At 33.3% G+C, this 26,046-nt stretch overlaps 1 protein-coding gene across 3 annotated transcripts; it reads left to right on the top strand.

Annotated features, from left to right (window-relative positions):
- Positions 1-2,267: 2,267 nt before the first annotated feature.
- LOC105420104 (large ribosomal subunit protein eL38z/eL38y) lies at positions 2,268-9,551 on the top strand. 3 transcript variants are annotated; one of them, XM_088857440.1, is made up of 4 exons: positions 2,278-2,342; positions 2,788-2,871; positions 5,514-5,697; positions 9,272-9,551. In XM_088857440.1, the coding sequence occupies exons 2-4, from the start codon at positions 2,845-2,847 to the stop codon at positions 9,292-9,294; spliced, it is 234 nt and encodes a 77-aa protein (XP_088713566.1). In that variant the 5' UTR covers positions 2,278-2,342; positions 2,788-2,844; the 3' UTR covers positions 9,295-9,551. The 3 variants fall into 3 exon arrangements, with proteins under 3 accessions (XP_011620720.1, XP_088713566.1, XP_088713573.1); XM_088857447.1 differs by lacking the exon at positions 2,278-2,342 and adding an exon at positions 2,453-2,516; XM_011622418.3 differs by lacking the exon at positions 2,788-2,871 and having other exon boundaries at positions 2,268-2,342.
- The last annotated feature ends 16,495 nt before the right edge of the window (positions 9,552-26,046 follow it).

Raw genomic sequence — 26,046 nt, 5'->3', positions numbered from 1 at the left:
AATTCACAATTTTATTTTTAAAATGTTCATCTAATTATTAGGTGGTTTCCAAATTTTCAGACTGAAATAAAAGGCAAAAAAAAAGGAGAGTAAATTGTGTGAAGGAGTAGATTCCCAGTAGTTCCCAAAACTTCAGACTGAAAGAAAAAAGTCACTATACATCACTATGATCTAGTTTGTGGACATCATTTTGATATATATTGAACAAAAATCTCGATGCATGTTTCCCTATATTCATGTAATTTAAAACATTTCTACCAAAATTTTTTAAAGTAAAATTATATATAACCGCTGTTTGGTATGGTCCCATCAATATTTTTTCAACCACATAACTAATTCAATTATATTTGTTTTTTCAGATGTAATTATATTTATTTATACAGGAACCCTTGAAAGACAAAAAAGAAAAGAAAGATATCTTAGCATAAATGAATCCGCATTCACTAAACAATGGAAACCTAAAAAACAATTCTTATGAAACCTAATATCACCCCATAAAACTCCAATTCATCCCCACCAGATATCAACTGAGAAAACTCCAATTCATCCCCAATTCACATGATAATAACCCCATAAAACTCCAATCCATCTCATGTCAGATGATACAAAAAAGTCAGATCAAATTCCCAAATTCACATGATGAAACAAATTTAGATCAAAATTAAGGAGTATGATATAAAAACCATAATTTTACTTAATTATTTTTTTGGATTTTTTGAAACAGAACTACACAAATCCTACCCCATTCGAAAAAACCAAAATTTTATTGAAGGGGATCACTTTATATGGGTTGGATTGAAGGCATATAATTCAGATTAACCGTCCATATAAAAAGATGGGTTGGAGTCGAGGCATATAATTCAAATTAACAGTTGATATAAAAAAATTGGGTTGGAGTTAAAGCATGTAATTTAGATTAGTAATGAGCATCTTCTCCTTTCATTAGCTTTTTTCTTTACACCATCTCCTTTATCCATTAGCTCGTGTGTCTCTTTACACCAAATTGTTTAAGTTAATATTTGACAAATGATTTCATTTTCCCACTTAAGGCAAACCACACTTATTTTAATATTCCAAATATAGGTTATATCCTTTTTCAACTTGAATAAACTCACTCGAAAAAAAAATTATGTTCATCGAAATCTCAACTGGAAAAAAAATTATCTTAATTGAAATCTCAACTAGAAAATATAATGTATGTCTCAAGATTTAAGAGAATATCCAAATTTTGAAAGGCGATGTTGTCAAAAACTTCAAAATTCAAACTTTTCTTTTAAAAATTATAATTTTTAAATGTTTCCTATTTGAGACTAAAAACATTATTCCAAGTAGGTATTTTGAGTGAGGGAGTAAATGAGCATGCTCCCTTCATGTTTATTATTGAAGGGAGCACATATCAACGTGGCCATGTTAATTTCTACCTTATACATCACTATGATCCAGTTTGTGGTTATGAGGAACTATCCATGATCCATAATCTATTTTGATCATGGCATCAGTGTTAGAGCTTGGACATTACTTTGATATATATTTAACAAAAAAATTTAGGTGTTTATGAGCCTAAATTTTTGTTATTTAAAATGTGCCCTCCAAAATGTTCCCGTTGTAGGGAAAATTGTATACCTCCTTGGACCATACTTTCTAGTCATGACCTTCCAAGGAACAAAATAGCTTATTTTAGATGAAAACACCATTATGTATAAGCCAACAATAATCTCTTTAGAAACTAGAAATTTTAGAGAGATGGAAATTACTTCAAAATTTTTGGAGCGATAAATTATCTCAAATTTTAAGTTATTAGAGAGAAAAACTAAAATTTCAAGTTTTTAGAGAGAAAAACTAAAATTTCAAATTTTTATATAAAGGAATTATACTTTCTTTTATTTGATAGTTTTTTTATTTTACATTCTCAAACACAATATGAGGTTGTATGAATGGCATAAAGTAGTTGAGATTTATTTTATTGATGTGTTATTTATTTTTGAAATTTTTATTGTTTGTAATAAAACCATTTGGGAGTGATTTTATTTCTAAAATTATAAAGGGTGATTATTAATAAAAAAAAGTATATTTATCCGGTAAAAGATTATATACGTTTTTCTTTCAAAAATAACCATCCAGTAACTATGATGTGCTGCCCAAAATTTCATGTTAACAAAAAGTCTCCCAAGTGGGTATTTTGAGCGAGCGCGAAATAAACACTATGCTCCCGCGGGAGCATAGTATATACGCTAGTTACTAAAAAAGTTTTTAGCTCCTATATAAGGAGATAGATTTAGGGTTTTTAGTGGGAGACGGATTGAAGAAGTTGAGGGGTATAGTTTTGAAAACCCAAAACAATGGTAAGTTCTCATGCTAATCGAAGCATGCGACTTGAATTTGATCTGTTTCTGTAAACGACAGTCGATTTACCATCGACTAAATGTATCACTTTTTTTATCTGAGTAGGATGATTTGAGTCGGATTCGTTTATGTAAAAGACATCTGCGATTTACCATCAACTAAATGAATCATTTGTATGGTTTCTAATCGACTAAATGTATCATTTTTTATGGTTTTTAATATGCCAATGATGGTTTTTGGGGTTAAGTGTTGCGGTTTTGATTTGTTTGGATTAAGATTCTGATCTGGCCATCTGGTCATCTGATGGTCATCTTGATTGTACTTAGATGATTGCTGTCTTTTGAATTAGGGTTTCTAGCTATTGTGTTGTTAGTTCTGTTTTTTTATTTTTTTTTATTTTTATTTTTGCTGATTTATGATATTTTTTAGTTTATTTATAATCAGGTGTTGATCTTACATGTATTCGACAGTTTACTCCGATCTTATTAAAGTAATGAGGACATGATTAAATCTTCTAAGGGATCTACTGTATGTATTCGACAGTTTACTCCGATCTTATTACTATCTTATTAACGTAATGAGGACATGATTAAATCTTCTAAGGGATCTCTTATATGTATTCGACAGTTTACTCCGATTTAGTAATGAGGAGATAAATCTTCTAAGGAGGAAACATGTATGAAACATGTATGAAGTTTTAATTTTCACTTAACCTCTTATTCTTAATTAACAATAAAACCAGCTGTTGGTATAGATTTTAGATTTTATGATGTTAGTTTGGAACTATTGAAACTCAGTTGGGATTCAGGGGCTTGAACACTAGAGGGATGATGTCTTGCAAACTGGGTTACATGAAACTGATTGCATTTAGGTGACTTTGGAATTGATGTGAAATTTACATTTGATTGAGTGTTACATGAAACTGATTGCATTTAGGTGACTTTGGAATTGATGTGAAATTTACATTTGATTGAGTGTTACATGAAACTGATTGCATTTAGGTGACTTTGGAATTGTTGTGAAATTTACATTTGATTGAGTGGATTCATTACAGTTTCAAATGTAAAATTGAGAATTCCTTGTTATTGGGTCGAATTTGGGTTATTTTATTGACATTTTACAATACAATCATAAGAAAAGAATATTCTACCGAAAGTTTTTTAAAAAATTTATATTACTCTCTTTTCACAAGCCCACTGATTTTTTTTGGGGCCTGTTTGCCGAAGAAATTTTTGGCAAATAATTGGCATGCATTGGTTCCATATTAATCTTAGTAGAGGTCAGTCATTTTATATTTTTCTCTATAAACATGGAAACCAGATGATGTTGCCACATCATGAAGCCACAAGAATACAGTGCTCCCTTGGAGCTTGGATGCGCCCCAGGCTAGCATGATTTTTGCACACACATGAGGAACATCACACGATATGATGCGGCCAAATATGTGCTGCCTACTTGTGGGTGGAAACAATGCCTACTTGAGGGCATTATTATAATTCCCCTCCTTAAAACAAGCCCACTAAAACGAATTCTTGATACTTCTAAAGGGATGAAACTGAATAATTGTGAATCTGTGGCTTTTTGTTTGTATTTCGACAAAGCTTATGAATTCTTTGGGCAAAAGTTGAGATGGTTTTGTGCTTTGTTAAAAGATTTTGGGCAAAAATTTGTTAAGTCATCAAGGGGTTCAAAGGCCAAGGAGATTAAAACCTAGAAATCAAATTTGGCTGAGGAGATTAAAACCTAGAAATCAAATTTGGCCAAGGAGATTAAAACCTAGAAGTCAAATTTTCTGTTGACTTCGGATTTGATATTGAAGCCAAAGTCATGTGTTTTTCAGTGCTATTGTGTACAATCAAATTTCTTTCGATTTTATATTTGATTTCCTTTGAGGTTTTTTGAGATTAAATTCAGTTTCTACTTTCTAGATGCTAATTTATTTTTTAAGTGCTTGGTTGGTTAGTACATGTTCTTGTGCTTTTTATTTAATTTAATGAATAGGTTGGATAATTCATTTTTTACATTTTAGTTGCATAAGAGAAATAGAGGTAGAAAATATCTTTTTTTGTTGATCAGACTTCCAGTGACTTAGACAATATATAGAATAGAGACAAATACGAAATTGAAATTCATACTATTACTAGATCACGTATTCATGTTATTCTTTGTCTTGTTATTTTTTTATAATTTTAGACAACATATTGAATGGGGACAAATACAAAATTGAAATTCGTACTATTACTAGATAATGTATTCATGTTATATTCATGTTATTCTTTGTCGTTTTATTTTTTTCATAATTTTTTGTTGCTTTTTAATTTATTAACTGCATAAGAAGTCATAACATATTGGACTCTATAGCTATGGAGTCCCCATCCCGCATTTGATAACCTTGTCGACAAGTGATTGTTCTATAAAGGACAAATACAAATGAAATAACTATCATAGAGAAAGTCAATTTGGCATGCAAAGGCAAGAGAGCCCTTGAAGAGGTACAATGGTTGTCATCATCATCACAGTCTCCAAATCCTTAGCAAATTATACCAATATTTTATAATTGTCCTCCTTTTCTTTGTTGATAATAGTTTGTTTGCTTAAGTTATAGGCATGTAAGTGACATTTTATTGCAGTTGATTATAGCATGAAGTTTTGTGTAGATTTTTTTTCTTCTTTTGGGAATTTTGATGGATTTTGCACAAAATATTATATTTTCTTTTAGAAATCATGGCTATAACGTAGAGTAACAATACTAAATGCACATTTTTAAGTATAATTAAAGATAGAATGGATTGGCCTTCATACGATGCCATTTATCCAGTACACCGAGCCACTGCAGTTATTTAATACATGCTGATGTTTGTCCTATATAACGGTTGAATCACTCATGGAATCAACATGTGAAGAATTAAAGTGGTCAAATAAGAAGTAACACAAGGGCAGAACCAAAGGAATAATCACTTTTTTATTATAGATCTTTTTTATTTTTTCGGCTAATTGTTTCAAACTCTGGGATATATGTCGTGTTTGTTCACCAAAATAATTATTTAATAAGCAAAGGGTAACATGAATTTATTGTAGTTATTGTGGTTAATAATGATTTTGAGTGTCTCTGTTTTGTCAAATGTGACCTTTTTTTTCTTGATATTCCCAAAATTTTATGTGCTTCCCAGCCGAAGCAAATTCATGAGATTAAGGATTTCCTTCTCACTGCACGACGCAAAGATGCGCGGTCGGTGAAGATTAAAAGGAGCAAGGACGTGGTGAAGTTTAAGGTGCGATGTTCCAAGTACCTCTACACACTTTGCGTATTTGATTCTGAAAAGGCTGACAAATTGAAGCAATCCCTTCCACCAGGTAACTGCAGTTTCAAATTAGAGAATCAACAATGCATTGTCTATTAGTTTTGTGTTTTTGAGAAATTACACCCCCGGCTGACAAATTTTATATCCTACAGTTGGGATGATTGTGACATTCTTATAACAAACGAAAATAGTTTTATTGTATACTATATGATCAAATTCTTTTTGACAAGTAATTGTAATTTTATTAAGAGAGCGATTTTGATAGGCTGAATCAATGGTTTAAAAAGCGGATCGGTGACCAAGATCGGGCGAAATTACACCCCCAGCTGATGAATTTTATATCCAACAGTTGGGATGATTGTGATATTCTTATAACAAAAGAAAATAGTTTTATTGTATACTATATGATCAAATTCTTTTTGACAAGTAATTGGAATTTTATTAAGAGAGCGATCTTGATAGGCTGAATCAATGGTTTAAAAAGCGGATCGGTGACCAAGATCGGGCACTTCAAAAATTGATCCGGATCGGGAATCGGTTGAATCGGTCGGATTAAAGTTTCAAAAAAATCCGAAAAAATTATTAAAATTCATTATAAATGTTGTTTTTTAGGAATCCAATAAAAAATGAGGGTACCATATTATTAACTTTCATTTTTTTTATCAATTTGTGAATATTGAGATGTTCTTTCCCTGTATAAATTTATTTTAACTATTAAATTTGCATCACATAAAAGAAAAATCATAGAATTATCATGGATAAAATATATAATTATATATAGACTATTATAAAGAGTAGACTAATCAATGAAAGAATGGCCATTAAAATCTCGTTTTTGCAAAAAACCTTAACCCGCTAAAAAAACCCAAACTATTACAGTTAACCAACTATAATCCAAAATTATTACAACTTCACTAATTATAATATTATATACTGAAATTATAATTATTAGTTTACATTTTATAATTATTTTATTAGACAAATAATAACAAATTAAAAATATTTTATAATAATATCTAATTTAAAATGTATTATTGACAATTGTAAGAAAATTAGTACATTACATGATTTATAATGTAAAAATTCATAAATAAAATAAAAGATTTTGGTTATCAATGTAAAAATTAATAAAATGCGTATAAATTTTGGAAATAAAACTTCAATTCTTTAAAAAATTATTTTTTTAGGTTTTTATAATAAATTTATTAAAAGAGATTGTTAGTAGAAAGATGGAGATTTTAAATACAATAAACTTTTTATTTTTATTTTTTTCTACCTTTCATATTATTTACAAAAATAATTATACCACTATATACAACAAAAATTAACTGTTATATAAAAAATTAATTTTTTTATTTTTCATTTTTTTATGTCTTTTATATTATTTACAAAAATATTTATATTTATACCAACCACTAATATACACAACAAAAATATTTATATTTATACCAACCACTATATATACAACCAGTGTTTTAAAAAACGGCGAGTCGAATTGGACTCGCCCGGTTCGACTCGGAAACAAGCGTGCTCGAGCCGGTTCTAACAAAAAATCGGGAGCCGCTTGGTTCTAGAGTGGAACCGTCGGTTCCCATCTGGTTCTATCCGGTTTAGCTCGATTCACACACGTAACGCATGACACGCACGTGCGAGCGTGCCCCACGTACACTCACACGCGCACATGTGTGTACGAGCGCACGTGCGAGCGTGCCCCATGCGCACTCACATGCGCACACGTGTGTCCGAGCGCACGTCACACGTGCACACGTGTGTCCAAGCACATGTGCGAGCGTGCCCCACGCACACTCACACGTGCACACGTATGTCCAAGTGCACGTGCGAGCGTGCCTCTCGCACACTCTCACATGCACACATGTGTCCAAGCGCACATGTGAGGTTGCCCTAATATTCTTATACACATTTTATAGTTCATATTGTATAGGTATTTATGTATCAAAATTGAATACATATCTTTCGATGTTGGATAATTTCCAAACATCATTAAATGAAAACGAAATGTAAATATAGTCTATTAATCAGTAATTTATAATCACATGTAGGTAGATGGCTTGATGGTTATGACTTTGATTTTTTAACTTGAGGTTCCAAGGTCGAATCCCTTTAGGCATGTGTTGCATTCGAATCCCCTTGGGCATGTGTTGCATTTTTGTTGTGAATATAGTGGTTGGTATAAATATAAATATAAATACAACAAAAATATTTATATTTATACCAACTACTATATTCACAACAAAAATGCAACACATGCCCAAGGGGATTCGAATGCAACACATGCCTAAGGGGATTCGACTTTAGGACCTCAAGTAAAAAAATCAAAGTCATAACCATCAAGCCATCTAACTACATGTGATTATAAATTGCTGATTAATAGACTATATTTACATTTCGTTTTCATTTAATGATGTTTGGGAATTATCTCAAATGGAAAGATGGGTATTCAACTTTGGTATATAAATACTTATGCAGTATAAACTATAAAATGTGTGTAAAAATATTAGAGCAAACACACGTGCGTTTGGATACACGTGTGCATGCGTGAGTGTGCGTGGGGCACGCTCGCATGTGCACTTGGACACACGTGTGCACGCGTGAGTGTGCAGGGGGCACAGTCGCACGTGTGCTTGGACACACGTGAGTGCGAGGGGCACGTGCGCTTGGACACACGTGTGAGTGTGCGTGGGGCACGTGCGCTTAGACACACCTGTGAGTGTGCATGGGGCACGTGCGCTTGGACACATGTGTGCGTGGGGCTTGCATGTGCGTGTCATGCGTTACGTGTGTGAATCGGATGGGAACCGACGGTTCCACTCTAGAACCGGGCGGTTGTCGGTTTTTGGTTGGAACCGGCAAGGACACGCGTGTTTTCGAGTCGAACCGAGAGAGTCCTGTTCGATTCGCCGTTTTTTAAAACATTGGGTTGAACTGGTTGAAATTTGGTAAAATTGTGTGTATATATATATATACACGGAAAACAATACGCAATATCTATAGGCGAAAATGAAAAGTGATTTTGTCTTTCTCTATCATTGTCCAAATTTCATCGTGCGGTCACGATTATTTGGTCGTGTTTCATTTTTCGTTTTTTATCTATAAATCGGAATGATCTGAAATTTGAAGCCCCTATTCATAGAAAATAAAAGAATCTTCGAAAAATATAAAAAAAAATATTTTACATAAAAAATATTGATCAAAATATGCTTTTGAAACTTTTTGGGGGTATTTTGGTCAATGTGTTTTTTGCGGATAATTTTTTTTATATTTTTATTAGATGTGCTTTAGTAAGCTGTATATATCCTTCAAATTTTAAGTCATTTCAATTTATAGAAAAAAAAAAATGAAAAATAAAACAATCGGACAATCGTGATTGCGCGATAAAACTTGGATGGTGATGAGGGTAGGTGAAATTACTATTCATTTTTTCTTATAGGTGTTAAGAAGATTTTATATATATATATAAGGGGGAAGGGACTTGATAGTCGATTGGATTGCTTGGTTTTATAAACCCTGGTAGTAAATCTTAACTGTAGAATATAACCATTTTGTGCTTGGAACTCAAATACTGGATTTATTGGAGATTAATGGGGGGATATTGTTTCTTTTGATAGGTTTGAGCGTTCAAGACCTTTGAGGATCGGTGCCATCTTTCTCTTTCTAATGAAGTCACTTGAGGACAGTTTCCATTTTGGTTCCATATTTGTAATATGGAGTAAAATTTTGCTTATTATGTCCTGTGTTGGTTATCATTCATGATCTTAAAATATTTATGCTGAATTTTGTTTTTGTTGATCGTTTAAACGGAGTTTAGTATTTATTTTCCATATTGACCTCTAAATAGACATATGTGTTATGGAAACCAATCAAAAAGTAAACTAGGCTTTTTCTCAAGTTCGGTTCTGACTTGACGGAGATATTGTTCCTAGATAAATTAGGAATATTTAGCTAGAAAAATTTAAGGAAATGGATGAGCTGGGAGATACGGTAATTTTGGGTTTTCTGGCCCATGATTGCCAAGCCTCTTGATGCGGTCAGAATTGCAGTAAGTCATCAGCATTCTAATCATTCAAGCCTTCTCTCAATGATTTTGGGTCGGCGAATGAATCATGTTCTTTTATACTTTTTTTTTTTTAAGCCTATAACATAATTCATGATATGATGTAATAAATCGCTACGTTGGCTGCGTACCTAATGTGACCCACCTCTTTTACTTATTGGGGGTTTGGACGGGTTGAGGAAAAATTTGAAGTCCTCACCTTATTAGACTAGGTTAGACTTGCTCGAGTCTTGATGTCTCATGCTAACAATGGGGGCTTGGACGGGTTGAGGAAAAATTTGGGGTCCTCACCTTATTAGACCAGGTCAGACTTGATCGAATCCTGATGTCTCATGCTAACAATGTATGGAGATGGTAATGTGGCCTTCTCAAACGGCAAATTTTTTTAAAATAGAATATCTAGTGCATGATGAAGATGAATGTTTGTGCAGTATATCAATAGTGCGATACATGTCATCTCTGTGGTTCATCCTTAAAATTCTTGGTTGGGATGCCTTCTATTTGAATAATGCAGTTTGGAATCTATGTTGGGCCCCAAACTGGTTTTGCTTCTTTTGGTTGCTGGTCTGATTTTGCTAATATTGGGTCAAATTAACCAGTTAACGACGTTGCTACTTCATCATTACAAAGACACGGTTTCTATAGGGCCAGCCCATATTGTAGACATGCGGGCTTGGCAATAAATATCTTTTTTAAATATATTTTGATCATACTTTATAGAGAATATGTAATCTTTAACATGGAGATGATGAATATAATGTTTTTTTCAAAACTAGAAATAATAACTATATTAAGAAAATACTTGGACAGATGGTTGCACTTGTTTTTAGATCGAATCTTTAAGAAGGATGCTTTATACCTCTGGATCATATATTGTGGAATAATAATATACTTTGACTATTTTATTTATAAAAGACATGGTTTAGTGAGTCAGCCAACTCCCCTATTCCTGTGCGGTCCCTTATCTTTCTAAAATGGATGCTAAAAATTTTACTTAACTAGAAGTTATTTAGTTAAAATGGACAGTGAAGAAAGCATCTCAAAAATTAATATTTATATTTTTTGAAAAAGAAAATTTCCAAATTTAAATCATTGTCATGGTTGATATTATTGAACTCTAAATGTTGGATTGAAAGTGCAATATATGTATATTGTAGGGAGACTGCATAAGAATGGTGTGTCAACTGACTCACCAAACACTTTTCTTTTTGTTAAAAAAGACCAGAAAAGTTCTTGCTGTGTATTTAGAAACTTGAACATGAATTGTTCTGAAAATGTATCCCTGTTACATGCCCCCTGTGAATGATATGAACACTATTGCTTATTTTAGATTCGACCTTAGAACATGATTTTTATTAAAATATCTTCTGGTTTTGGGACTTGGAACAAGTAGGATACGTACATTATGTGGCTCAATTAGCATGAGCTAAATAGTGTGATTGCCCTTGTTTATTTTTTTTTGTTTTTTGTTTCCAAGCATAAATATTCTGTATATTATTAAAATCTCTTGTTAAATATATGGGTATGATGGGTTTGTTTTGTAATCTGTCCTTGTGTTATGGATCAAGTTGTAGAAAACAACTGCTTGTTCAATATTATAAACTTAGTATAGGGGCTTGCTTACTACATTTCATATAACTTACTTTCAAGGTGAATTGGTTGATTTAACATCTTAGTGATTTTTTTTTGAGGTGGTTCAAACCGTGAAAATTTGTAGAGGAAATTTGGAGAAAAATGGAAAGAAGCAATTTAAATGTAATATCTGAACTTTTGGAGGAACTTTTGAAATATTAGTGACTACGATGAATTATCATCATCATCAAAGCTTTATCATAACTAATTGAGGTTTGCTATACGAATTCAATTCTTCAGATAACATAGATTTAAGATTCATGGTAGGATATGACAATATTAAATGCAATTCACCTCTTTTACCCGAGGTTGGGATGGATTAAGAAAACTTTAAGGTCCTCACCCACCTCTTTGACCCGAGGTTGGGATGGATTAAGGAAACTTTAAGGTCCTGACCTTTATTATCAGTGACTATTAGGCATGTTAGTGTAAATTTAATTGCGAGAGAACTATGTGCCCTTTTTTTTCTCAAAAATCATCTCGTCACTTTCTGTCCATTTTTCAGAAATGTGAGTTGATGTTTTTTAACTGTTTCTCTTGTTACTTTCTTGACTACTCTTGGGGAAGGGAGAAGTCTATTACTTAAGGTCGCATTCTTACATGATCCTTGGAAAAGTTGGAAAAGTCGGAAAAGTCTCATCTTTAAGATGGATTTAGTGTTCAAAGGATTTAGATGTTTTTTTGCCTTAAATTTATGTTTATGCAATTCTCCAAAAATTGTAAAATTCTGATTATCCTCAAAGAAGTAAAATAAAGGGAATTTATAAAGGGAAAAGATAGGTTTAGCCCACGAGTTCGTATGAACATATGAGCCCAATGTTTCAGATTGATTCTGGGTCGATTTGATGATCACGGATGTTTGGTTGTGTTTGAATTTTAATTTTTTTTACAAATCCAAATCACTTATAATTTTAGGCGTGTCTTCATACAAAATAAGTGAATCTGCGAAAAATATCAAAAAAATATTTTACATGAAATAAATTGATCAAAATACCCCTGAAAAGCTTTGGGGGGTATTTTGATCATTTTGTTCTTCGTGAATAATTTTTTTTATATTTTTATTAGGTACGTCTTGATGAGAAGAACACACACTTAAAATTTCAAGTGATTTGGATATATAGAAAAAGAAATAAAATTTAAGCACTACTGGACATCTATGATCGTCAGATCGGTCTAGATTCAATCTGGACCGTTGGACTCACATGCTCAAATGAGCTAACGGGCTTATCCCATCTTTTCCCAATTATAAATACCCCTAATTTGTACTTTCTAGGTATACTTTCCCCAACACTTTTTATATCATACTAGGAATCTCAAATTTTTATTTTTTTATTTTGCAAGTACCCCTAGGTGCAAAAATTTGCTTTTTTTTAAAAAAAAAACAAAATAAATTTAGACACCCCCTTTTTAAGCTACATTTCCCATTTTATGTTTAAGCCGTTTCAACACAGAACGTGCAGGACATCTGCAACTTCTACATAGGCCACACATATTTTGTATTGGACCAGTTTAACTTGTACCATTTTGGCGCATTTACGTACCGGGCTCGTATTTGTTGGGTGTCTTTTTTAAAAGGGAAAAGTTTACATAGAGCTGAGGCTCTAAACAATCAAATTTGAGCCTATACCAAAAATTTCATTAGAAGAGTTAGTTTTGATGCTCAAATATCTTCAAATTGACCATCTCGACATCAAGATGCATGGACATAAAAAAAAAATGGATTTCAAGTTTTGGAATTAGTTGATTTTGTAATACAATTTTTGGACCGTCAAATTTTTAGATTTTCAAGTTTTCAAAGATATGTCAATCTACACTATTTTTGAAGCTTTAAACTTTATAAATATATATAAAAATATATCTTAAGGCTGTCACAAAGATTTCCAATGTTAAAACCACATTTCTCGATACTATTTGAAAGTAGGCTCTAACTGGAAATCTCTATACATCTTGAGGTCTAGATGATCAATTTGAGGATTTTTGAGCTTCAAAACAACCTGAAAATTTTGAGGTACGTCCTAATTTAGTTGTTTAGAGCCTCGTACTTATAAAAATTTTTCCTTTAATAAAATATGATTGTGGCAGGGCCCATTAAGGGCACTTAGGGTTTGATGTGTAGTGGGTTGTTGACATAAATATGAGTTGCCAAGTATAAAATATTGGGTGTATCGTCTTAGTCCCGAATTCGTTTGGTTGGTGTAACCCATGTGGTTGCAAAGTAGAAAGGAAAAATAAAAAATAAAATGAACTAGGTCAGCTTGTTTGGGAACTTCGGGCCGAACTTCAAATGTCACAAGTCACAACTATTGATTTAAAAAATAGATTCAAGCCTCGAGTTCACTTGCTCTAACTCATGTGATTCTTGAGCAGTTGAGGCTATAATTTACGAAAAATAAACACAGAAAATTGGGAGATTTTTATCCCCTCTTTTATTTGACGATGATATTGTTAATTTTTTGGAATTATTTTTAAAAGAAGTATACAACATGACCATTTACATTTTGTGTGCGTTCACAATTACCTCAGGTTAGGCTCAAAATCTAAAAGAAAAATTTTCAAAGTTTGTGACAATCCAAACGTTAACACTAGCACTTGGATCTTGAACCTACATTTGGATACTCGTGATTTCGATAGCCATACCAATTCACTGGAAGGAGTTGGAAAGTGTTTAGTGCTCGGTTTTGGCTCAGTTCAATCTTCTTCGTGTACAATTCACACGGTGGCAAGAAAATGACAACTATTGGGTCCGGCCCATAACATAAGGTGGCGCCTGCTACTTACTTAGCCTAGAACCTTGAGCATTGTACAAGTGCTTGAGGCCCGTTGGGCCTACCTCATTACCCAACTCATATCTACATGTCACTTTGACCTCTTTGTATCAAAAGTAAATAAATCCATACTTTTTCTATCTTTATAGAGCTACATGTCACTTTGACCTCTTTGTATCAAAAGTAAATAAATCCATACTTTTTCTATCTTTATAGAGCTACATGTCACTTTGACCTCTTTGTATCAAAAGTAAATAAATCCTGCCCTTTCTCTCTTTTGAATACTCCCCCTTTCCTCTTTCTTTATAAAGACTGCGTCTAAAACTGCAAGACTCCCCCTTTCTCCTTTGTTTTATAAATACTCTCTCTCTAAAACTGCAATACTCCCTCTTTCCTCCTCCTTTATAAACATTCTCTCTATAAATTGGGTGGGAGATAGGCAACTCATTTTGTCTAAATTTCAAACCACATACACAGTATAGATGATAAATTGACGATGTAGATCAAGCTCAGACTAAACAAACAACACAAACAACCACCACATGGGTTAGACCAAAGCAAATGAATTCAGGACTATAGAAAATGTTAGATTTAGAGAAGATGAAAAACTCTTGAATAGTCTAGAGAGAGAAACAATCTCGATCAATTCTCATACAGAAGAATGAAACTCTAAAAGGCCTATATACAAATACATATTCAGTGTAGACCACATTATCCCTATACAAATATATAATGACAATAAAGAACAAACTGAAAATTATACATATTATTTTTTATATACAAATTATTAGCCACTCAAGCCTCAAGCTGATACAGATATGAGTAAAGCATAAACTTGTTCACTAAAAAATCATGGCATTTCCAAGTAACGGATTTAGTGAAAATTTCAGCCTTTTGTGCAGTAAAAAAAAAGTAAAGGAGAGATAATGTATCGTCAAAATAACATTCACAAATACAGTGACAATCTACATTAATATGCTTTATTCGCTAATGAAAAACTGTCCATGTGGATGGAGCTTAGACTAAACAAACAACACAACCACCACATGGATTAGACCAAAGCAAATGAATTCAGGACTATAAACAATACAAGCCAACTCTATACTTAGCACATGATTCCCTTTTATATTCTTTATTTAAATAAAAAGAAAAACATTCACATGAATCTTTCTCAATATTCAACAACCGGTCTACAAAATCTGCTTGACTACCTTGTGTGGCGCCCATTAATGGGGCACAGGAACCTAATTTTATTGGAAGAAAAGGGGGCTGAGTTGAATGAGAACTTCATTGTTTCTCAAATATGATTAAAAATTAAAAAATTTCCAGAATGGCATTGGATTTTTATTTTGATGATTAATTTATTTGCGGAAAATGGAATTTAAAAAGCTTTCACAGTCACAGGTGAAAATCCATTTGTAAGTGAGAGGCCGAATTACAAATCAAATAAAAACGAGCCCAAATATCATCAGGCCGGCTATAACGAGGAAGATACAGTTCAGTTCGAGGAAGCTTGCGATTGCCTCCACCATTAATTATGTGCAAGAAAAAGTATGCAGATGAACACCTTGGGTTAAAGATAAGAGTTCTGGTGATGCTAAAAGTCACTCCCCAAATATCGAAAGATATCAATTTTAAGACAACACATCAATGTCTGCTCCAAAAGTATGATGGTCGCTTTCGGAAAGGAGCTGGGTCGTAGTCGTAGCAGCTAACTTCTAATTTATTTGGAAAAAAGGGTAGGGATCTATCTTCTCCATTGAATTACTCAAAAAATAAAAAATAAAAATAAAAATAAAAAAAAAAGAAAAAAAAAAGAAAAAAAAAAGAAGAGAATAAGCAACTTTCGTCAAGCAATTAGGCCTCCACCAAAATAGAAGAGAAATGTGAAGTTTTTGATCAAGTAGAAACACTTGCCTAGAATAACAAGGGCAACTTGTTGGGAAATATTATGGTCTAATCTAAGAATTCTTACCGAAGCCCACCAATAGTAAGCATTATGGGTGGCAATGGGCCGAGCCAGCCTTGGCCCTAGCCTGCCCTACCCTCTACAAGGCCTGCCCCAGCCCAGCCCAAGATAGACAGAGCCAATATTGAAAGAAAGACCTATGTTATTTTTGGTCTGGGAAATACAATATTTTTTTTTTTTTTAATAATGATCACCCCTTATAATTTTGGCAACAAGATCACTCACAGATGGTCTTATTATAAATAATAGAAATTCCAAAAATACATAATACATCAATAAAATAAATCTCAACTACTTGATGCCATTCATACAACCTAATATTGTGCTTGAGAATATACAATAAAAGAGCTAACAAATAAAAGAAAAGATGTCAGAGATTACTTCAACCGAGCTTTTTACACCCCACACCGAGTCACTACATCCAATGGTGCGGGATCAGTGGTCTAGTTTCAATTTCGAACGGAAAAAGCTAATTTCGGCCAAACTAGGTAACCACCCTTAAATCTCTACAAAACCATAACCCTCAAAAATAACTTTAGCCTTCTCTTTGATTTCTTACCCTAGTTTCTTCTTAGGTCTAGAGAGAAGAGAGAAGGTTAGAGAGATAAAGCCTGAGAGGAGAGAGAAGGTTAGAGAGATCAAGCCCGAGAGGAGACAGAAGGTTAGAGAGATAAAGCTAGAGAGGAGAGAGAGGGGCGTGGCCCCTAAGGAGGAGAGAGAGAGAGAGTTTAAGAGAGAGAGAGGTTATAGGAGAGAGAGAGGTTATGGGAGAGAGAGAGTGTAATAATTCTAAACTTTAAAAAAAAAAAAACTCTTTTTAAAATGATGGTCCATATAAGCATTATGGTCCTTAGGGACCATCACTACTTGTATATCTTTTTACCCTTCACTTTTCTTAGATTCCGCTTTAGTGGACGTGGGTTGTAAGCATTAAAGGTTTACTATTAATGCTACACCTCATGTATAAGGTGGAGGTGTTTTAAAGAAATTAAATAGGACGAAAGGTAAGACGTCGTCTAACAACTCCTTTTTCGCTCTCCTTCTTACAAATACAGAAGGCTCTTCTCTTTAGTCGAATTTTTATCGGAAGCTTCTTTTCAAATATTTTAGGTAAATGACTTCATTATCTTGAAAAAGAATCCGTTCTTTTTAAAAATGAAATGAAATAATTACTTATGCTTATTACCATGAATTTTAGGCGCGATAAATTTTATGCGCAAGCGACCTCATTATTTTGAAAAATAATCTTTTTAATAAAATTGTGATATTTTATCTATGTTAGAAATTTTAAATGCTGTAAATTCTTAGAAATAAATATATTTATTTTTCTTGTCTATTGTTAGAGAATTTTAGATACTGTAAAATTATTAGAAATAAATGTGATATTTTTGCTTTTAGTAAAATTGTGAGATTTCTTTCTACTGTTTTTGAATATTTAGACATTGTAAAATTCATGTGCAAATGAATGCCTTATTATTTGAAAACTGATATTTTGTATTTGATTATAGCATTGTCTGTGAAATATTTATTTGCAAATTGGCATCCCATAAATTGTGATAATTCCGCATTCTTGAATTTCTATTAGAGTTTTTCTATACATATTAGATTGGCAATTATACTAAAATGTCTTTACGAACTGCTACCTTTCTAAAATTGAGCCCAAAATATTTAACTGATTATTTTTTAAATGTTATTGAAAGTGACTATTATTAATGGTTTCAGTGAAATTCATATTAATAATTTCAGTGATATGTTAAGTACATGATATTGTTGCTTTCGAATGTTTGAAAAGATTTAGAAATACTTTAAGTATGCAAGTGGACTCATCCGGTTCGCCGGTGAGGTATAAGTGGACCTATCCGGTAGGGATTAAGTGGACTCATCCGGTACGCCGGTGAGATATAAGTTCACCTGCAACGATTAAGTGGATCCATCTGGGACGTCGACAGGGATTAAGTGGACCCATCAAGACGCTGATGGGGTATATAGGTGACCTACTTGGGACGCCAGTAGGGCATTTTGTTAAATCTTTGAATTATGCACTGACGTTAAAATGTTATACGCATTTCAATTATTCGAATTATACTTAATTGTGTATTTTTTGAAAGTGAAACTGTTGATGCATTACTGTTAATAGATCTCCTTTTTGAAAATATTGATATCTTTCAACCATGATTATTTTTAGGATTATAATATTCATTTACTGAGTAGCCACTCATCAAATTATGGTAAACATTTTTTTTCAGGATAACTGTGGTTTCATTTAAGTGCTCGTTAGGATTAACTCTGGAAGATATTGTAGTTGTGCTTAAACTTTCTTTTGTTACTTTGTAAGAATTCACCATTGTAAATTTGCCATAAAAAGAGATGTACGTATGTTTTGACTGTCACATCTCAGGAATATCAGTATTGTAAATTCTTGGGGCGTGACAGAGAGAGAGGTGTGTAGAGATGGGGGGAGAGCACCCCTATTTATAGTAAAATTTAGGTCTAGGGTTTTTTTAGGGTTTTCCATAATTTGCCTTTTTCTTGATATTGAATATGGACCGTTGATCAAGGTGACTTGTGGGGTGAGAGATCTGGGCCATCCATTCCATAGATGAGCCATCAACATTATAGAAGGTGCATGAACCATTATCCCCCTTTTCTTAAACCATTTTTCCATCAATATATTTAAATAAATTAAATCCATTAAAGATATAGTGCATATCATAAATTGCATATTCATCTCATATTTTCCATAACAATATTTCAATAATATCAAGTCAAAATATTCCTTCAATAATCAAGATAAGATATGGTCAATATTTCTTAATCAATATTTGACCACATGCTACAAGATATAGTTACCATATTTAATAAACTTGAAGACAAAGCAACAAGAGAAGGTATCCAAGGGTAGGGCGTGCCACCCATGTATGGTATGTGGGGCTCCGCCTAATACCCACATGATGGGCCCATGTGCACTATGAGCCCTCATGTATTTTTTTTAATAAATATTTTAAAATTAAACAAAATGAAATTTAAAACATTATAACTTTGTAAATCAATAATTTCATTTTTATAAGTCCAAAAATAAGAAATAAAATGTCAAATGACTTATAAAAAATTCAAATAATAACTCTAAAATAATTGAATAATAAAATGAACACAATTAAACTAATATGATGGGAAGTGGATCCATATGGTTCAGGGATTCTATTAGCGATCACGGGGTACTCCACCTTCAACTGTGGATTACAAACCACACTTGCTTTATCAAACCGACCCAGTGTTTCCCAAGACCCACAGTCCAAGCAAGGGCTCATTAGCAAGTTACCAAAGTTTGGCCGATAAGCCCAAGAGTCGCAATCCTAGTTTGTAGATTACAGGTCCTCCCTTAGAGACGATTGAAGGTCACCACGACTTGATGCGAACACAGCTCTATGACGCATAGGGGTATCTCTCGCACATGCATACGCGTCACCCAAAGGTCGATATCTGACTTTCCCAAACGATTTATCAATATGCATGCCGTGTGATGGAACATGGATGAGGTTTTGGTCCCTGTCTCAGTAGGCCTACCATCACACACAAGAGTCACACAGTCCCTTGGCTCTCTCATCTAGGCATAAGCTCCGACCTCATCGAGGGCTAATCCAAAACCCTCCTCGGTTAATTCTTTTTGCCCAGGTACCTTGGGTTTTGCAACCGTCTGGCCTAGATCGATAAGTATAGTCTGGTATAAGCAAACATCATTTGCTTAGTATGGTCCTCGAGGGACCACACTCCTACTAAGTTTATATTTCACTATAATGAAATTATTTCAATACACACTCATAAGACTTTTAAAGGCTACATAAACTCAACAAATATGCCCTGGCCTACGGGGCTAAATAGAATAAAAATGCAAAACGAATAATAATAAAAAAAAGGACCCGGTCTAGTTAGGATCGGCTCGGCCCAACCCTGTTGCAGACCTAGCCTAGGTCTGATCCTCATACAACATTTTATGGCCTAGTCTTTTAAAACTGGGCCGACCAGCCAATTGCTTGTCCCAGTCACCATTTCTCTCTCTTCCCATCCTCTATTAACGTTTTTCCCTACTACTCAAATCGGCACCCCTTCCATTCTATAAAAAACCCAACCCTAATCCAATCTCCCCCCTCAATCGAGATGTTTTAGTTTTAGGAGATTCTTAACTTCACACTCATTTTGTTGCTTAGAATTTGCAGAAAGATTGCTAGAACTCACTATGAATATCTTTAGGAATTAGGACTACTTGGACAATTGTTCCATGCGTCGGGGTATGCATTTTACATCCGCATCTCTCTATGTACAAAGCATCCATCTTAAAGATGGACGCAAATGGTTAGTCCATCTAAAAATAATTGAAACTATCAGTCCAAAGGTTTTTTTCGTAAAATCATTACATTTAATTTTAAAAATTTATGTAAATTTTTATATTCATGATCTCCATGTTAGTGATTGTATGTCCCTAAAAATTGAGTCCAAAAATCCATCTCAAAAATAAATTTTTAAGAAGGGACTCATTTCTACATGAACTCATAAAAACCGTGTCCGGAACTCATAGAAACCGTATCCGGCTATTTTATGATTCAGTTTACCTTGGATGTTGAATTGTGAAAAGTGAAATGAGTACCATGATTGTGGCCTCGTAATATCAAAGAAGATATCAAATGGGAAGTGTACTGCATAGGGGCCGCACTATCATTTGAACTCTTTTTTCAAGTTGCAATGTTTTTTTGGCTCATACATTTCCCCATAATGCGTCCAATAGGAGTCAAAATTTGTGTATTTTCATCTGGGAAAATGTCAGCCAAACTACTCCCAATCTAGGGGTGGCAACGGGTCCTGACCTGACCGGATCCAGACCGATTGGACCCGACCCAAAAATTAAAAATAATATAAATTTAAATATATTTAAATTTTATGTTAAACTAACTAAAATATGTAGGTGTCTTTATTTAAATATTAGTAAGATGTTATATTAAGTATTATTTAAATAATAATACTATTCGGGTAGGATCCGGGTCGGGTCTACATAGACCTAGACTTGGCCCGCCGGGTCCAATTTTTTGACCCACACCCGGACCCGGATTGGATACTGGGTCGGGTCCGGTTCCATTGCCACCCCTATCCCAATCACAAATTAGTTTAGTTGTTATTAGTGGTCAACTGGCCATTTGCAATTTTAAGTAAAGAGCAATGGTTCTTCATTGTCTAAGCCTTCATAAATTAGAGAATGCATTTGACTGAAGTTGGTACTTGTCTTTTTGAACATTAACCAACCGACTTTCACCTGCATTCATAAAAAGGAAAACTATCCTATCCAGATCACGTTGAGTTTCACAAGGCTATATCTAATGGCCAAAATTTAATTTTATTATTTTATACTTTTATTTAAATAAGATATTTATCTGAATTTGGGGCGTAGGTTAATATTTATAAATATAATTAAATAAAAATAATTAAAAAAACCAAAAAACTTCTAAATTTATTTTGATGAACAATTTTATTATTAATTTTCAATTGTATTTATTTTTTAAAAAACCAAATTTCATATTAATATCATTTTAAATTAAAATTTTAAAAATAATAAATTTGCTTTTCCCTTGGACGAAGCTGGTTCAATCAAAAGGTGCTTGTGCACCTTTTTAAGAGTTCGCAACTTGTGGAGGCAATACAATCCCTTTAAAAATAAAATCCATAAGCTAACAAACAAGAGATTAGTAGATCAATCAAAGCTAGTGTTTCTGAGTCACCAAGTTGGCTCAAACCTACCCGAGCTGATTCAGAATCGATGGGGTATCAGCTCAAAAGCGATGGGGTACTAGTCTAGGTCCAAGATCCCTCAATTTTGCCTGGTATACACAAGTTGTTCGTTATTTTTTAATAGAAAATTTGTTAGAATACACATAAGAAAATAACTTTTTATTGTTTTATTTATTTTTATTTTATTTTAAAAATAATAAAAAACGCATAATGATTTAAAAGAGTTGGGAAATGTGTAAAAGTGAAATAGTTGATACCTTACTTTTTTTCCCCTCTCTTTTTACGAAGAAATTCATCGAAGTATACCAACTTTTCAACAATTTAGTAATTTGCCCTTTTTCAATTTTTGATGGATATTTTAAATAAGAAATATACGTAAAATATTAAAGAGAAAAATTATAAATGGTTGAGGTCCTAAACAATCAAATTAAGGAGCAATTAAAAATACATAGGAAAGGGCTGTTTCGATATTAAAATCTTTATATCGATCATCTTGACGTCAAGATATATAGATGTTAAAAAAAATGGTTTTAAAATTAGTGAAATAGAGCATCTTTAAAGAAAGACCTATGTGATCTTTTACCAGGGAATAAAATTTTTATTTTTTTTTATTTTTTGATTTTTTATTTTTTACCCCTTTCTTTTGGTAAAAAAGATCACTTACATGTGGTCTTTATTATATTAAGATAAATTTCAAAATAAAATCAACATAACAATAAAACCAATATCTTAACAACTTGATGTCATTGAAACAACTATGCACTATGCTTGAGAATAAAAGATAAGATTGCAATAAACAAAAAGAAGAGTGTCGATATTACCTCAACTAGGCTTATTACACCCCACACCGAGTCACCACCATTCGATGGTGCGGGATCAATGGTCTAGCTTCAATCTCGAACCGGGAAAGCAAATTTCGGCTAAGCTACACCAATGGAACATGAACCCCTTTGATTATGAACTCAAACCCTAGGTGAATTCTCTTAGCAACCTAGTTTGAGAGAGATTGATTCTCTTTTGCTAAACCCTAAAACCTTTAGCCATAAATCCATATTTGAGAGATAGGAGAGAAAAATTTCATAACCTAAACCCTTAGGTTCTTTCACAATGTGAGAGAGAGATATCAAACATGAAAGAGATAAACTTTCTTAAAAGAGAGATAGAAAGATAATGTGTAGAGATTTTTTGGTAGAGACAATCATTTTTTATAGGCTTTGAATAAGATTAGGGTTTCTTAAGGGTTTTTTTGGCTTGCATCTTCTTGTGAGATTGAACATAGACCATCGACCAAGGGTAACTCGTGGGGTGAGAGATCTAAGCCATCCATTTCATAGATGGGCCATCAACATTATGGAAGATGGATGAACCATTATCCCCTTTTCTAAACTATTTTTCCATCAATAGAAATTAAATAAATTAAATCTAATCAAAATATTATGTATACCATAAAATAGCACAAGTCTACTCAATCTTTCCACAAAATCTTTCAAAGATATATCAAGTAAATATTTAGTCAATATCTTCCAACCATATTGCCACAAACCATATCACCAAAAAAAATAGGAAAGAAAATAGGGATGAGGCGTGCTATCCAAGGGAGGCACTCATGAGCCCCACCTTCTAAAAAAATATGGCTGACCCATGTGCACAATGGGCCTCCATGATACTTTTATATATTTAAAATTATTAAAAGATTTTAGAATATTATTTGAATATTTAAACAATTGTAAAATCAATATCTTTAATTTTATAAATCCAAAAATTATAAATAAAATATCCAGGGGGTTCATAAAAATTCAAATAATAATTTTAAAATAATTTTCATCATAAAACAAATACAATTAAATTAATTTGATAAGAAAATGATCCATATGGTTTAGGAATCAACAATCATGAGACACTCCACCTTCAACTGTTGACTACAGACCACACTTGCTTTATCAGACTGACCCAGTGTTTCCCATGACCCACAGTCCAAGCAGGAACTCATTAGCGGATCACCAAAGTCAGGTCGATGAATCCAGGCATCGTAATTCCAGTCTGTGGATTACAGGTCCTCTCCTAGAGACGAGTCAAGGTCACCACGACATGATGTGACCGCAACTCTTTGGCGCTTAGGGGTAGCTCTCGCACATGCATACGCTTTACCCAAAGGTGGTCATCTGGCTTTCACGAACGATCTATCAATATGCATGTCGTGTGATGAAACATGGATGAGGTTTTAGCCCCTATCTCAGTAGGCCACCATTACACACAAGGGTCACACACTCCCTCGGCTCACTCATCCAAGCATGTTCTCCGACTTCATCAAGGGCTAATACATAAACCCTCATCGGTTTGTTCTTCATGCCTAGGTAACATGGGTTTTTTCCAACCGACTGGCCTAAATCATTAAGTACAGATCGGTAGCATAAAACTATCATTTGCTTAACATGGTCCACGAGGGACCACACTCCAACTTAGTTCATGTTCAACTATATCATTTCATTTTATAAGCACCCTTAAGGCCTTTAAAGGCCACATAAACTCAATATCTCCCGCTTGGCTTTTGAAGCCTTTATATTATCTCTTTCTCACTTTCTCGCATTCCCATCTTTCTCTCCCAATTACAATCTCTCTCAATACATTAATCATGGCTTTCGTCATCAATCATTTCACAAAAAGATTTATAGAGGCAACATAGTTTTCTCTTTGCTGCTCGGATCTCATCCCAAAAATGGACGTAGCTCATCTTTAACATCGCATGATGCATCATGGCCCTGTAGTTGCAAAAGACCATCATGTACCCTCATCGTATGGGGTCGTATATTCATAGGCTCAAAAGAGTTCTTCAAATAAGCTGCTCCCTTTTGTAGCCATACAACCAGCACCAAACTTTTGGGTTTCATAGGTAAACAACATTATAGTCTATTGTTCCATTTAGTATATCAAATACTAGCAGGTGCTCCTACTGAAATATTTTCTTTGTCTGAATCTCGATCTTTTTCAATATCACCTCATTATATGCTTGGAATTCTTATGGAATCGTGGCTCCTTTGATACGCATATCGTCACCGTGTTGTCGCAAAAAATTATTGCTGCCTCACAACGCACGAAGTGAAAGTCAAGTCGATTAATAAATTTCTTAGTCCATACGGTCTCCTCGATCACCAAACAGCACGCCACGTACTTTGCCTTCATGGTGGACAATTTCGTCACATCCTGGTTTTTTGATTTCCAAGAAATTGCACCCCCTCCAAACATGAACATATATCCAGATGTAGACTTCGCATCATCTGGATCTGTGAGATAGCTTGCACCTGTAATTCTATACCCGTTGGTTTCCCAATATACAAAAAACCTTCATAAATCATATTTTTAGGTTTCATTTCACAATAAACCCAAAATTTTAAAAAATATCTTAAGACATAAAAACTATAGATTTTATTTCTTCTAACCTTCTAAACTTATTTAAACATGTTTTTTTAGGCCAAACAAATCTAAAAAAGACATGCTATTTCTAAAAGCCATCCTCCCAAATTTCTCCCTCCCCCCATACCTCTTCTCTCCGACTTTCCTATCTCTCTCCCCTCAGTCTCTCCTCCCTCTCTCTCTCTCTCTTCACGTTCAAGAGAAAGTGAGAGACATAGGAAGATATTTTTTTAAAAAATAATAATAATCAAAGATTCAAAGGCCTTGTAAGTTTATACCAAATATAATCAAAATCATTTAAATTTGGGAAAAGTTTATATAAGGTTGCAACCTTAAATTGTAGAATCACAGATGCACCTAAAAAATTCATCGAAAATGTTGTTTTAATGTTGAAAAAGCCCTCTAATCAATCACCTCGTTATTGAGATCTATGAATATGAAAAAAAAAAAAAATGAATCTAAAAAATAGTGCATATTGCAACACATTATCTAGACCGTCCATTTTCACGATTTTCATATATTTATAGATTTACTTGATTTTAATCATTTTTGAAATTGAAAATTTTCTAATTAGGTATGAAAACAGATTTTAAGATAATACTAAGAATTTTTTACAACAAAATTACATGTTATGATAAAATTTTAAGGTGCGCTTTAATTGGATTGTTTAAGGTTGCAACCTTATAGAAACCGCACCTTTTAAATTTTGTTCTATATATTCTTTACAAACCAAGAATAAGAGCTAAGGCAATTTCTCCTATCATAGAAAGACAAGTA

Source organism: Amborella trichopoda, chromosome 1 (assembly GCF_054954075.1).
Source record: "Amborella trichopoda isolate Santa Cruz 75 chromosome 1, AtrichopodaSantaCruz75HAP2 v2.0, whole genome shotgun sequence".
Classification (NCBI taxonomy): Eukaryota; Viridiplantae; Streptophyta; class Magnoliopsida; order Amborellales; family Amborellaceae; genus Amborella; species Amborella trichopoda.
The sequence above is the reverse complement of the archived record's forward strand: the minus strand, read 5'-3'. Positions and strand labels throughout refer to the sequence as shown.

Coding starts and splice junctions, on each gene's coding strand:
- LOC105420104 (XM_088857440.1), top strand. CDS start 2,845: ATGATTAAATCTTCTAAGGGATCTACT. Junction 2,872..5,513: donor AATCTTCTAAGGGATCTACT/GTATGTATTCGA, acceptor TGTGCTTCCCAG/CCGAAGCAAATTCATGAGAT. Junction 5,698..9,271: donor GAAGCAATCCCTTCCACCAG/GTAACTGCAGTT, acceptor TTCTTTTGATAG/GTTTGAGCGTTCAAGACCTT.